This window comes from Rhipicephalus microplus, chromosome 7 (genome assembly GCF_043290135.1).
Source record: "Rhipicephalus microplus isolate Deutch F79 chromosome 7, USDA_Rmic, whole genome shotgun sequence".
Taxonomy (NCBI): Eukaryota; Metazoa; Arthropoda; class Arachnida; order Ixodida; family Ixodidae; genus Rhipicephalus; species Rhipicephalus microplus.
In genome coordinates, this window is record NC_134706.1 from 72,598,348 (window position 1) to 72,612,204 (window position 13,857).

The 13,857-nt window shown below is 43.0% G+C and overlaps 1 protein-coding gene across 3 annotated transcripts in view; it reads right to left on the reverse strand.

Annotated features, from left to right (window-relative positions):
* Positions 1 to 9,093, reverse strand: part of LOC119179630 (japanin-like-RA1) — a 113,061-nt gene extending 103,968 nt beyond the window's left edge. For all 3 annotated transcript variants that reach the window (XR_012884691.1, XM_075868180.1, XM_075868181.1), the window contains exon 1: positions 9,008 to 9,093. Coding sequence is in view for 2 of the 3 variants with exons in the window: in XM_075868180.1 (XP_075724295.1) it covers positions 9,008 to 9,032 (25 nt within the window). In the remaining variant the exon portion in view is untranslated. The remainder of the gene's footprint in view (positions 1 to 9,007) is intronic.
* Positions 9,094 to 13,857: the final 4,764 nt, after the last annotated feature.

The following is a 13,857-nucleotide window of genomic DNA, read 5'->3' on the forward strand; positions in this document are numbered from 1 at the left end:
TACTTTTATCAAAACTTATGCTGGCGCGAGCGACTTCACAGAAACGTAAAGTAGAGTTTACTGCTTCTTGAACGCTTGGTTTATTAACGAAAAAAGGCAATGTCATCTGCATAAGCTAGAACTTTAACTTCTCCAGCATCATATTGGTAGTCTCTTATTTTATAAGCACATTTAAAAATATTTCTTTCAGATAAATTGCAAAAAACAAAGTTAAGAGCGGGCATTCCTGACGTACAGATGAATCTAACTTTATTATATTGAAAATTGCGCGATTTACAATTATCCTGGTTGTGCGATTCTTATAACAGAGTGAAATACCAATTTACAGTACATCATTCAACTGCAGGTGTCTTAGGAGCCGGAACAAAAAGCATGCTGTACCTTATCAAATGCTTTAGCGAGGTCTATTTGAAGGATGGCTACTTGGTTCATCCTAACATCAATACACACAAGAACTGACTGTGCAATATGAAGGTTAGCCTGTATAGAGCAACCACGAATTCCACGTGATTAGTGGCCACTTACACATTCAGTAATCACTGTAGGTATCCGAGTTGTCAACAATTTCACAAATGTTTTGTAGTCAACGTTACATAACAACATAGGCCTATATTCGTTAACTTTTGTTAATGCCTCAGGATCACTACTTTTTGAGATTAATATTGCATGGCCCTGATAGAAAAAGGAGGAAGTTCACCACGTTCATAAGCCCCTTAAAAAAGTTGCTCAAGGAAAGGTAATAGAAGTTCCTGAAATTCTATGTAAAATTCGCCACTAAGGCCATCTGGGCCAGGAGTTCTGTTCTTCTGCTACCTTGTTATTGCATATATGATTTCCTCTCTGGTTGTGGGCCCATCTACAGTGAGTCTATCATCATCTTGTAACTGAGGCACAAGGGCAATGAAGTGTTCAGCTTCTTCCTCGAAATTCTCCTGAAGCTCAGCCGTGGTGAACACACTTTTGTAACATTCTTCAAATGCGGGTCTTACTTCACATGTCTCGGTGCATAGAAACTCAATATGCAGTATCTGGTTAGAAAGTGCATGTCTCTTTCCATCCCCAAGGAATTTTTAGTGGGTTTCACTTCAGTGAAATGGGAACGAATCTTTGCTCCTCTGTGTAAATCTCTATCGTCTTCTTGTATCTGTGCTCAAATCACATTTATCTCGTCCACGCACAATCCCGGCTGTCGACTTTCAAAAGTATGAAGCTAATGAAGTAAATGATAAAGATAGCGTTTTTCAGCGTTTTTCTTTGCGGTATTTCACATAAAATACTAATCACCTGATACTTAACGCTTTCTTTGAACCTTTCCCATTGAGTGAAAATTGGCAGCTGTCGACACTGTGTTACCTCTTGTGCCGGTTCTCTTACTAACTTAGCAAAACAATCTTCGTGCAACAACTGTACGTTACGCTTGCATAGGTCCCAGTTTATGGGGGTTTTAAAAAATTTTCAGGACCCCAAGAAACGGTCACCAAGCAGTGGTCTGTAAAAATATGAGATTGACTGCTTAATTATGAATGTGAGACCATAGGCTTAGAGATACCTACACACGGCCAAGTGGAGCATGACAGCTGCCTTGGAAGTGCGTGACCCTCCCGAGGAAGATGCATGCGCTCCCACAACTATTAAATTGTGGTCATTCAATAATTTATTCAGTAAAAATTGCACGTGCAAAATAACGATTTGTAATATATGAATGATCTCTCACGTCACAAACACATTTAAAGTCTCCAAATACTATCAAAGGGAGCATAGACACAGATAAACCTCCAATTATGTGAATGAAAAGTGTCAACAATTAAGGCGTCCTTTCCCATCAAGATTTAGCGTTGTCAAAGTATGATTCAAGTGCTTTCTAACTAATAAAAATCATCCAGAGAATGCGCCACGCGCTGGGCGGATGTATTATTATTATTATTATGTAATAATACTGTCAACCCTCGCTTGAGGGTCATAACAGGGAGGGAGTACAATATGAGTACAAACAGAACACCTAAAAAAACCACTAAGCAATAAACACAGGAAAACAGAATAGGCAGTACTTCAACCATTACCAAAATAAGCATCAATTTCTCTGTCAAAAGTTTGCACAACGGTACTATTAATAACATGTTGGGGTAAAGAATTCCATTGTTCTAAAGCATCCGGGAAAAATGACCACCGAAAGATGTCAGTGCGAGTGCTAAAAGGTTCAATGAGGGCATCATGATTCAATCTAGTGCTACGTTTTCCGGGAAGGCGTATGTACTCGTCTTTAGGTCTTTTGAATATCCCTTGAATTATACAAAATAATGTTTTAAGTTTTTGTTTCCGTCTCTGAACTTCCAGTGATTCTAAATTGCATGAATTTAGCATATCAGTTACTGAATCCCACCTTCTATATCTAGAGCACACAAACCGAGCTGCACGCCTCTGAATACGTTCTAACTTGGTGACCAAGTGTTTCTGGTGAGGGCTCCAAACCACAGAGGCGTATTCCAGTCTACGTCTAATATATGTGTGGTATGCAAGCAGCTTTACATGTTTCGGTGTGTTATGCATCGTTGCTCGTAGAAAACACCGTTGTTTGAATGACTCAGAACAAACCGATTCAATGTGACGGTGCCACCAAGTTAGGTTGTTCGTAATTGCCACCCCTAAGTATTTAAAATGGGACGTTTTACTGAGTTCATTGCTCCCGATGTTGTACAGGAAATTGAGAAGATTTTTCTTGTTGGTAATGTGTACATATGTTGTTTTTTTAAATTAATTTGCATATCTCATTTGCGACACCACAATTCCAAATCTTCAAGGCACTTATTCAACTCGAGTTGATCATCAGTACAGCTTACAGGCATATAAATTGGTAATCTCGCAAAACACCAGTGCAAGATCGGTGTCTCGAGCCGCCGAAATCTTAACCACTTGCGCTGCAGCTAGATCAATGTTCTACTGCTAAAGCACGTGGCGCAACTTCGACTGACGCCTTACACTCCTCAAGCCACGTACGTTGAGTGTCGCTACACACATAGGAAACGTTAGCGCAGTAGCCATTTTGCTATCCTAAAACGTTTTTAGGTCACGCTTAGCCACAGGGCAACCTGTGGCTTTACCTTTTTTGCACTCTTTAGGAGAAGTTTCTTTAGGACGCTATATAAGCGGCACGTCCCTCGGTCCCCAAAGGAGGCGACACGTGGACCACATAAAGACACTTGCTTTGTCATGTCTGGCGCACTCGTTGTTGCTTCATTGGGGACCGGTGTCTGATGCTTCCTTCACAGACCGCTATCCATTGCTTTTTGTTCCTTGTTGTCAGGACGCTTGTTTTTAGGATCTTCCAGGTGGTGTTCTCCTGCAGCATTGTTTTCATTTATGCTTTCACTGCTGTTGTTAGCGATGTTATTTTGCGAGCCGAGGGTCTCTATGGACAAGACCTCAGCTTCCTTTGAGCCACTTACTGCTCCTCCCGCTCCTTCTCCTGTCTTGCTTGATTTCGAGAAAGCAATCGCGTTAATACGACTTATAAAGCATTTTACAACAGCAAAAAAACAACCAGTCTTCGCACAAAGTTAATAGCGTAACACGTGGGCCACCTAATGCTCCAAAATATCACAAAAAACCTGTTCTTGCTCCCCTAATAACTGTGGCCCATAACGACCTCAGTCATAATTCCTCATCGTCGTCAGCCACTGCTTGGAAAATTGGCACGAAATTTCTAGCAAGTGTTCAGCGGATATCACGCTTCTCAGAAGAATGACGGAAAATGGCATAAAGAATGCTGGCCTACTAGATAGGTTTATTAATAATGCCCTCGTGAGTACCAAGCAGGTATTCCTGCAGTAGTTACCTAAAGCGTGTTTTGAAAAGCCTCTGAAAGGCCGCTCTTCTTGCTTTCGCTTTGACTGTGCTGCGCCTATACCGTGCAGGCCTGGTGGTTTTCATGAAGTGAACGTTCAAGAATGTTCAAGTCTACAGTTTGCGAAGTGCGACAAGCTCCTCGCGTGTGAAGGAGTCTGGTAGAAGTTTGTATTGTTGTCGTTTGCGTATGTAATGTTGTGTGACTTCGTGATATGCGAGAAGTGGGGAACTTAACTCTGTGTTGGCCGCCTCATTGTGCGGGACTGCTCGGAGGATGAGTTCTTGAGCAGCCTCATGAGCGCGTTCATTACCCGACAGTGAGACAGCACCAGGAGTCCAAAGCAGGTGTAAGTAAGGCTTTTGCGTGAAGCAACATTGGATGTGCGTTGTGATGAGTTAAGTTTTGAACCTGCTTCAAACAGCAGACGCCGCTACTTGTTTTCACGTGTTTGTGGTTGTTTTTCAACGTTGTGAATGGTATTGATATTACCGTAACCATTTGAGTTTCTCAAGTTAAAGGGAAAGTAGGAAGGAAAAGCCAACTGATTTCACTGTGATCTTCGACGCTTACAGTCAATATACACCATTAGGAATCTTAAGCGTCTCACTCAAATTGGCGCCCCAGAAAGCTATCAGGGATTAAGAGGGTAAATTTAGCAGGCAAATAATCAAGGTCCATAAATGTATGCAGCCCCTATTTCCTGCACAAGACCAGCAACTTCTAGGTTTGTGGTTCTCGCGCTCAGTTAGTCTGCACGATACGACACAATTTTGCGCACATTTATCTTCTCAATATGCTACCGGGCATTTATTTACTCATTATAGTATGTTAGCACTACCCTAATTTCTCAAAAAGCAAAGTCCAAGGGCGACCTCAGCGCGAGGAATTGCCATTCTCGAAGTGCAATTTCCGTTATCTTCTCTTTCAGGGCGATCATACAATGACTGCCTTGTGGTATACATAGTCGCGCCACCAATAGGTCGTGAAAACTTGCCAATAGAACCAAACATTTACATCAAATATTCGTAATGGCAAGATAGCTGACCGCCAAAAAAGACCCAGAATGCACCACCGTTGCAAGGCAGAGACTCCACGGGGCTATTTTCGAGGACGTAGAGCCACTTTTTGAAAAAAAAATCAGTGGCTAACACACAACTTGCGGACGACATATCTGATCATACCATGCCCAATTGCAATCGCACGTATGAGTTAATAAACAGCTACGCGCTGACAAGAACCATGAAATACTGCATGACGGACGAAGCACCGCTGCGGACGAGCTTCAACTCTTTCGTGTACAGAACTCAGTTTCGGCTAGAAGCAGATTTTTATTAAAGAAATGGCGGAATAGTTTGCAGAAAACAATTTTCTCGCAAGAAAACAAAACATTGGCAAATTTAGCTCAAGAAATATGAGGTGGTCACGTGAGGTGATCATCATGCAGTAAGGGTCCACTGGTCACTTTCGGTGAAAACACAGCCCTCCATTATATATTCCCTATCGTTAGGCATTTATAAACATGCTACTCAAACAGATCATATTGTGTGTTTGTTACGGTCGGTTCCGACGTTTGCGCATAAATATTTTTACAGTGTTCACAGGTGTCACTTCAGCAAGGAATCTCAATAACCTGTGTATTATAACGTGGTAGAAGAGCAAAACAAAAACCGACCAATACAAAAAAATGCTGACTTTGCAACGAGTGTGCGGTTCGGTATTGCCATAATACTTCATCGTCATGAATCATAAGCCACATAATTAGCCTCTTATCTTTTGGAGCCAGTCAGTTGTACACGGGCAGCAGTGCTGTTCTGTCCGCATTACGTGAATTTAGTGAAGCAACCGGAACGATAAGTTGCTAGTGTTCCACCTTGTGAATACAATTCTGTTTTCACCTTCTTTTTCTTTTTTTCTGTCTCTGCTTATATACTTTGGCTCTTTTCGCTTTCGCATGCACCTTACGTTTCGCACTCCTCTGATTTCGCGCTGTGTGTTTTTTCAAGTGACCTTGTATTTACAATTTCTCTACAAGGTAGGTGTGGCCAATCCCTCCTGTGTAGATGAACCAATACCCTTAGGACAACAAACAAACAAAGTATACAGAATGCCTCACAGATGTGTAGCGGATACCTCGCTTATCCACAGGAAGGTGAACAATGTCGTACTGTGTGCTGTCGCACTTCAATAGTTATTATTGATTTCTTAGTTTCTACAGTTGGGGCAATCCATAACTTCACATAGTTGGCCTTGCCCTTATAAGGCAAGTTGGCCTTATAACTTATAAGGCAAGTTGGCCTTATAAGGCAAGTCTGCGCTTATAATTTGCGCAAGGCTGTGTCTCAGTCAACGGTGATTTCGTCCCTATTTGTTATTCCCAGTCTTTCCTTTTTAACACGAAAGTGTTTTATGCCAGGGCCCATAGAGTTTTCGAAAATTACTTGGACAGGACTCTGTCACTGAGATCGTTCACCGACCATGGAAATGATGAGTAGTACATGAATATTCCTAGTCTTTGTACTTGCGCACCTCGAATCGCACTTGTGACTTTGTTCATTACTGTGTTTAGGTTTTATGTCGAACAAATAAAGAAACCATTTTGGACTCCGCGATCAGGATTAAATTGGTGAGCTTAAAAGATTAAGGTCGTGAAGCGTAACTGATAACTATTGCCGATTGTTGTTTCGGGACCAAACAGCTTCAAGTCATGCGAATCTCACTTATCTCTACTAAGAACCGCTGGATGGCACACCGAGCGCGCCTGGTTGAATCCCTAGAAATTGCTGTTGGTGTCCCGGAAGCCACCACCGTAAACAGTTCCTTGCTGCGTGCGTGAGGGCTCTTCTCTTCCTTTCGATAAAATTATGGCCTCAAAGCAGTAAACTTTGCGAATAGATCGAGAAGACATTTACCGCATATGTATCTTAAATTTGTATTCCTTTTCTACGCATTCTGCGAGGAAATTGTGCCATTTGACCACCAATTTTTTAACGAGGCGTGTTGATGGCATTCGGCATTTCGTTCTGTAGTTTGCCACGCTCGAGGCTTCAAGTATACGAGCAGTGGGTCAGTAACTTCAAGTCAGAAAACTAGACGCCATCTCAAGGAACCAAACTTTGCGGTGACGATTTTGCAGACTCGTATTTGGCCACTTGATTTCAAAACCTCATCTTCGAAACAATGCTACCTCAACGTTGTTTTCTTTCTGGATCCATCACAAAAGCAAAACCTTCGGGCTCTGGATACCATCGCACTCATTCATTTCTCTCTTTCTTTGTAGAAGAAATGCCTTGAAAAGCTTTTTTTCTTTTTCTTCCAAGTAATGAGTAATTTCAACACTGTATAAGCAACGCTACTCCGTCGTGTTTGGACAGCGTCTCTGTGGCGTCTGTCACTTTTCGTGTAGAGTTCGTCGGTGTGCGAAGTGATGCCTAATTGTAGGGTTTGTTGCATGCCCTACTTGTACACAAGGAGGTTTAAAGGCCACCGTATGTGGACGTTGTCGCTACGGCATCTGTCATTTTTCGTGTAGCGTTGGATGACCGCGAAAATGTTATAATATAAAAAGCACAAACATTACGATCACAAAAGACTGCCACCAAAAATACTTTAATTACACGCCTAAAACGCCCAGAAGACGACAGCTTCCGGGACAGTGAAGGTATCTTCTGGTGGCTTCACAACAAGCGCCCGCACTACAGAGCAAGGATGCGTCGTCCAGACTTCTTAGTGGAGGTGAGCGGAGAAGCCAAACGGTACGTAAAACACAAAGATTAGGCTAATGCATGCACTACCTTTAATTCACATTCCAGCTGAAGCTGCATGAGTTCCAGTTTCTATAGACACTATGGCCAGAGGTGCCTGTATTCTATATATAGGAAACTCTATGGCGGGGTTTACCACACTTTCGTGACGTATTTACGTCATGAATATGACGTTGTGAACTATTTACTAACATATACCGAAGAAGGAAAAGTTCCGCAGTGGGGTGCCGAACTTGTGACCTCGAGCTTCTTAGTGCACCACGCTAACCCCCCAGACACCGAGTGACCCTGCTCAGTTATGTTAACGGCAAGCCACTTATATACACCATGTACCGCTGGCAGTCCTCCTAGCGCAGCACTTCAGCACGTGTTTTGTCATTATTAGCTAGACGGCACGACAATCATGTGTTGTGCGTGCGCACTCTAAAGGTCGTTGTGCCATGCCACCCCGCATGTCGATGTTATCGCGTGCCTCCACATGGCAGAGTCAAAGTGCGTATAAATGATATCTTGCATGGTGCCTCACTCGCACAAAGCTTATACAGGATTTGGGTGTTGTGTATCTTTGGTGCTTCTACCGCAAGCTAGCATTGAAATTACAGAAGGTAAAGACAGCACGAACGTCACTTCGCTTGCTGCAGTGAAGTAACATGATTGCTCACTGAAGTTTGTCAACTTGCGCACAATCATGCGGGACATACTATTGTTGAGAATTTTATGTGGCGTGGCTTCAGACGTACTTCACAATATTTTTCCAGAATTTTTTTTGGGGGGGGATAGGGGTACTTTTCCGTAAAGCATCAGTGCGGCCAACCAAAGAGACAAGAGTGACTAATGCCGCTGTTCGGAAACACAACGTCACGCTAATCGTATCAAAGAATGTATCAAGGTACCGAAGCACCGAAGAAGGTGATTTAAAAACTGATCGCAGGCCGTGCCTACTGCGCTGACCAAACGATGTATAGAATCTGTAAGAAATTTTTTGCTTGCCCGCATTACTCTTCATCATAGCTAATAACGCTGATCAAGGAATTTTCAGTTTCAGGACTACCAGTTGGTTTCAACTTGTCGTCCACCACATTTGCCAATACAACTCAAACACTGGGCAACTATGGGTCAGTGTCTTCCAGATACAAGCCATGACGCCCCTCGAAGCTAGCATTCGCTCTGTTTTAAAAAGTGAATACTCGCAGAGCTCATGTAATGTAATGCCACACGCCACTTCAATGTTTCTAGAATTTAAACACGTTGGGCGCGTTAATGCTACCTTTTGTCTTAAAACGCCTCCCAAAAGTAAATTCAGAAGGCATGCACAATTCTAGATATAGAGCATCCAATTCAATCCGAAGACAAGGTTTTTATAGTTTCGCAAAAAGCAAAATATTCAGAGGTGTTGTCTTACCTAGAATACTTCCCTCGCATTCCATATCTTCCAATAGTGACCCATTGCTGCATAGCTCGGGGTTTAAGGTACGGTTCAAACAGAGAATTCCTGAGCCACTCACACCTGGAGACATGAAAAAGAAGAATATTCCCAACAAGACGTTTCAAGCTGCACACTCCCAAAGATTTTCGCTAACGCTGTTCACAAAGGAACTAACCAATGTAGGACCTACTTTGCTTACGTGGATCAGGGAAAACAAAAATACGCGTTGTTTTTTTTTAACGCAAAGGGAAACCTGCAACGCCTTTTAAATTTGGTGTGACTTTCAATTTCAAGATAGTGGGCTGTGGAAAAGCTGTTGTGGTAGTGGTGAAAACCTATTTATTCGATTACAGAGAGCTTTCTGTAAAGAAGCTCCAAATAGTCAGTGATTCTTGACGGGGGAGGGGGGGGGGCGATTCAGTCTAAGGCTCCGCTTGGAGTAGCCAATCTGCGGGTTCAGTCAATCAGACTCAGTTGATCTTCCAGGTTCTCGCTGGCCAGCAGCTCCTCCCATCGCTTCGCTGTTAAATTTCGTATTGGCTTTAAGGCTGTAATGGCTGACATGTCACGTGACGTGGTAGACAGTGGCATTAACGGAACACCATGGGCATAGGGAGAATGCGCCGAGGGATGCATTTTACTCAGGGTGTACAAGTTTTGAAACGTGGCAGTTTGACTTTGATTCAAGCCGACCGATTCCTCTTTATTTAGTGTTTGAAAAAACTGTGTAAAGCAGAACCCCAGATTCAATAGTTTATTGAAGATTATGAAACATAGTTACATATGGTTGAACCCTTTGTATAACTGGAAAGTGAAACGCATTTTCACAAAAGCAGTGCTTGTTGTGAAATGATACAGGCTGGCTTGTACAATGTCTATTCGTGTTTGGGAGCTATAACATTACTTTACGTCGATACACCAAAGTCAACGCATAGTGTCTTAACTGTGTAGTCATGACCAACGCTCGTGATCATAATTTAACCGTTATGGCAGCTGCAGATGTCACCACATGCGTGGGCACAATCCATCGTTCATCTCATGCAAACATAACGTCTCAGCATACGCGTCTTCGCGATGTCATAAATTAAAAAGACAAGCACATACAGTGCTCCTGAGTAGTAGGATAACAGGATCCAGAGCTCATGAATACACCACCACTCTGCATTTCAGCAACGCGCGAAGCAGATGTTCGTAGCTTGAGCAGCGAACGTACGCAGGCGTTCCACATCCCACTACTTTCTCTCTCGCTCCACCAAGGCACGACATTCGCCTTTAGAAATCGCTGCCTTGATGCCGCGCTAACGGCCGCAGTTTGGCTGGTTGGTGCTCTCGCTCCCTGAGTAGTCGGTGCAAAGCAACGTTGGTGAATCTAGAAGCTGCACTACTCCATCATCGAGCCATCGCGGGCTAACACGAAGCAAAACACAAATATGATAACTGCGTCGATGACTCCTCGAAGCGCAGTCTGTGTTTTTCGCTCTTATTGAGACGCTTTATTCAATGCATCCAAGATTGCTTTCCCGCGCACAACCTCGGACGTGATGCATTACCTGCGTCGCCGAAGAATTGTTCTCTATCTATGCTAGCAAATGTCATGCCTTAAGATTTCTCTTCTGCCCTCAAACAAATCTGCACAATCCCACACCACCAGCAATGATCACCGCGTGAGAGTGCGTGTGTATGCGACTTAGGCACATTTTGGAAGCTCTACGTATCTGCATCGGTAGAGCTTGGTTGGTGGAGCACCGACCACTAGCCTTGGCGTGCTGGAGAGCTAAAGGCTCGACTGCCGGCCGGGGAAGTTTTTTCTCTCGTTTGGTTACATTAACCTTATCCACGTCATACGCAAGATGAACATCCGTACGTTAATAAAGTTTTGGTGGACCCTGGTATAATGTGATTTAAACATGAATGTGCTTTTTGCCGGGTTCCACACTGGGTCCGCTGACGTATTTGCGTCGCGGAAGTGACATAGAGAAATATATACCAAGAGATTGCTAGGAACAAACCAAAAGGAAAGCATCTGTCGCAAGGAATTGAACCAGCAACCTCTCACTTCTTAGCATGAAATGCTAACAGGAAGCCATTTATATACAACATACGCCGTTCAACAGTTGTAAGAACTTGATAACCTTATCGCGTTTTCATTATGGGTTGCGAGAAAGCGCAACAGGCTCGCGTTGGGGGTGCTCTCAAGGTCACCGCCTTTACGAAGTGTTACCCCAAGATCCCATGCGTGGTATTTCCCGATCGCGCTTATGAGACTCGTAATTCGAGAGAGGACGAAGGCCACTTCCCACGTGGCCACGGTCGCGTATACGAAAGGAGCGCGCTACTGACACGCGACACAGGAAATATTGTGACAGTTGTTCGCACTTGTACTGTGTAGAATTGTGCACTCGTTTCGTGTGTCTTCCTGTTTGAACAGAGCACTTTAGGCATCAAGCTTTCATTGCTGTTTGTCCGTGCTCGTTCTCTGTACTCTAATTTCATGCGCACTTTTTTCTTGAGGTGTGCGCTTCAAGTTTCGAGCTCCTTGCCGTTCCTAACGTGACTTTGCAAGTGCTTGTTATCGCTCAAACAATGCATAATGAACGCTTAATGACCACTGTAAAGACAGGTTTCAAATCCGGGTTATACTGATTCTTATTAGGAGGATCAGCCAAGCATTTAAAAAAACACTGCTTTCAACTTTTTGATTTTGCCTTGCGCCTAAAGCAATTTAAGCTGCACTTAGAAAACTAGGAAAATTGGGATATTTCAGATACATGCGTCTATTGTGCTAGATCCGAAGGTCTTACACCGATTGGAGAAGGGGAATGGTGGGAATAACGCACTCACACCACACTGTGGCAGAAAATGCAGTGGGGGGACAGCTCGTATGGTTGACAAGTAGTGTATGGCATGGGTAGATGGTGGAGAAAGTAGGTGAATAGTGGGCGAGATCCGTAGTTAACAGTGGTGTGAGAATGAATGGCGACTTCAAGGTGTCCGAGGTGGTTGCAAGCTAAGAACTCGTAGGACATAATTCCAAATTATTGTCTTTCTTGCATTGCCCATGTCGGTACATTTAAAAACGTATTTCTGCTAAATAATGGCAGAGTAGCTACCCAAAAAAGGACAGTCTGGCTCATAGCTATTACTACAAATGTGCTATCAGGTAATTCAGGCAATGATTGTATTAACGGGCTAACAGCCAGGTTCAGTAAATGTATGTTTATATATTGATACGAAGTGTCATTACCGGGCAAAACAAGGGAAGCGTGGGTAGAGAAGAAAGACGACGTTTGAAAGGTTCGAAGGCCGCATCATCGCGTATTCGTTCTGGGGTTGTGACCATATTTTGCGTGTTTGCAGCCAAATTTTCTTCTTGCCTATTGATTCTATTGCGCTATTGTAAATAAGTGAGCGCTTTTGGCGCTTGTAAGTTCAGGAATGTCAATTACCTCACCTGGACCAGGGACGTTTTTCTAATCCACTTTTCCTCCACTACAGAGAAACCCCATTGGACGTGTATTGCGTAACGGTGTCTCCACAGTTCCTCTGACCCTGGTGCCAACCGACGAGGGATTCATACGGATGATGAATCCGAAAGTATTTCAAGCTGAGCTGCGGGAAGACACAGGTCATTTCTAGAGTATCTGAGAGGTACGACAGTACGCCAAGGGTGGTATCCTCTGCCATCAGACCAGCTTTGTGTTCAAGACCTCCTGAAGTGGTCTATGTTTGCCTCCACCCCGGTGACCACATTTATCTCTTATCACGCACCATGCGTGAAACTGTTTGTGCTAGGCGACCCTACTGAAACGTTCCGTATGAAATCTTACGGAAAATATATGGACTCCGTAACATTTCCTTATGCTACATACGGAAAAAATATGGAGTTTTATGGAAATATAAGGAAGTTGTATGGCACTTACGGAAAGCTTCTTATGGAGTATAAGGAAGGATAAGGAAATGGTATGGCGCATACGGAAAGCTTTTTATGGAGTATACGGAAAGATAAGGAAAATGTATGGCATATATGGAAGGCTTTTTATGGAGTATATGGAAGGATAAGGAAACTTATGGAGCATACGGAGAGTTCATGATTGAAGATATGGAAGGATAAGGAAAGTGTATGGAGTGTACAGAAGCTTGCATAAGGAAAATGCAGAATGTAGGGTCTTACGGAAATATACAGATTTTGTAAGGTGCTTACGAAAATGTGCAATAGTGTATGAAAGGCATGTGGATTGTTTCAAAAATGTGGAAACTCTACAGTTGTCACATTTTCAGCAGGAAATCCGAGCTCTATAAAGTTATAAAAGAATGCACAGTGACATACATAGTACAAAAGAGTAACGCAGGCTAGTCTGTGTTGTCAGTCACCGCCGTTCGCCCTTTTCCAGAATGAATACAACTTCTACAGATGACCAGGTGCTAAAGTCTGTCACACGAAAAATGTGTCATTCACAAGGAATGACAATAACTGTAATTTTACTTGCATGCTGTCACACGAAAAAAAATCAAGCAAAAAAGCATAATTTCAAGGGCTCGTTTTTTGGTAGAAACAATAATAATGAGAACTAAATTCAATGTGAATGAACTTGTCAATATTAGTGAAATTGTTCTCATTAACATTGGCACAGAGAAATGTCATTTTAAAATATCGACCATGAGCTTAGCTCTCCTGAGCACCGACAGAAGAAATGAAAATCTATGAAAACTAATTGCATGTACCCTAAAAATAATTTTTTATTGATAGTATGTACTCCTACAATATAAATACAGCTATACACAACTTGCCACAGCTTCCCGACAGAAACGAGGTAGGGGCAGAGGGA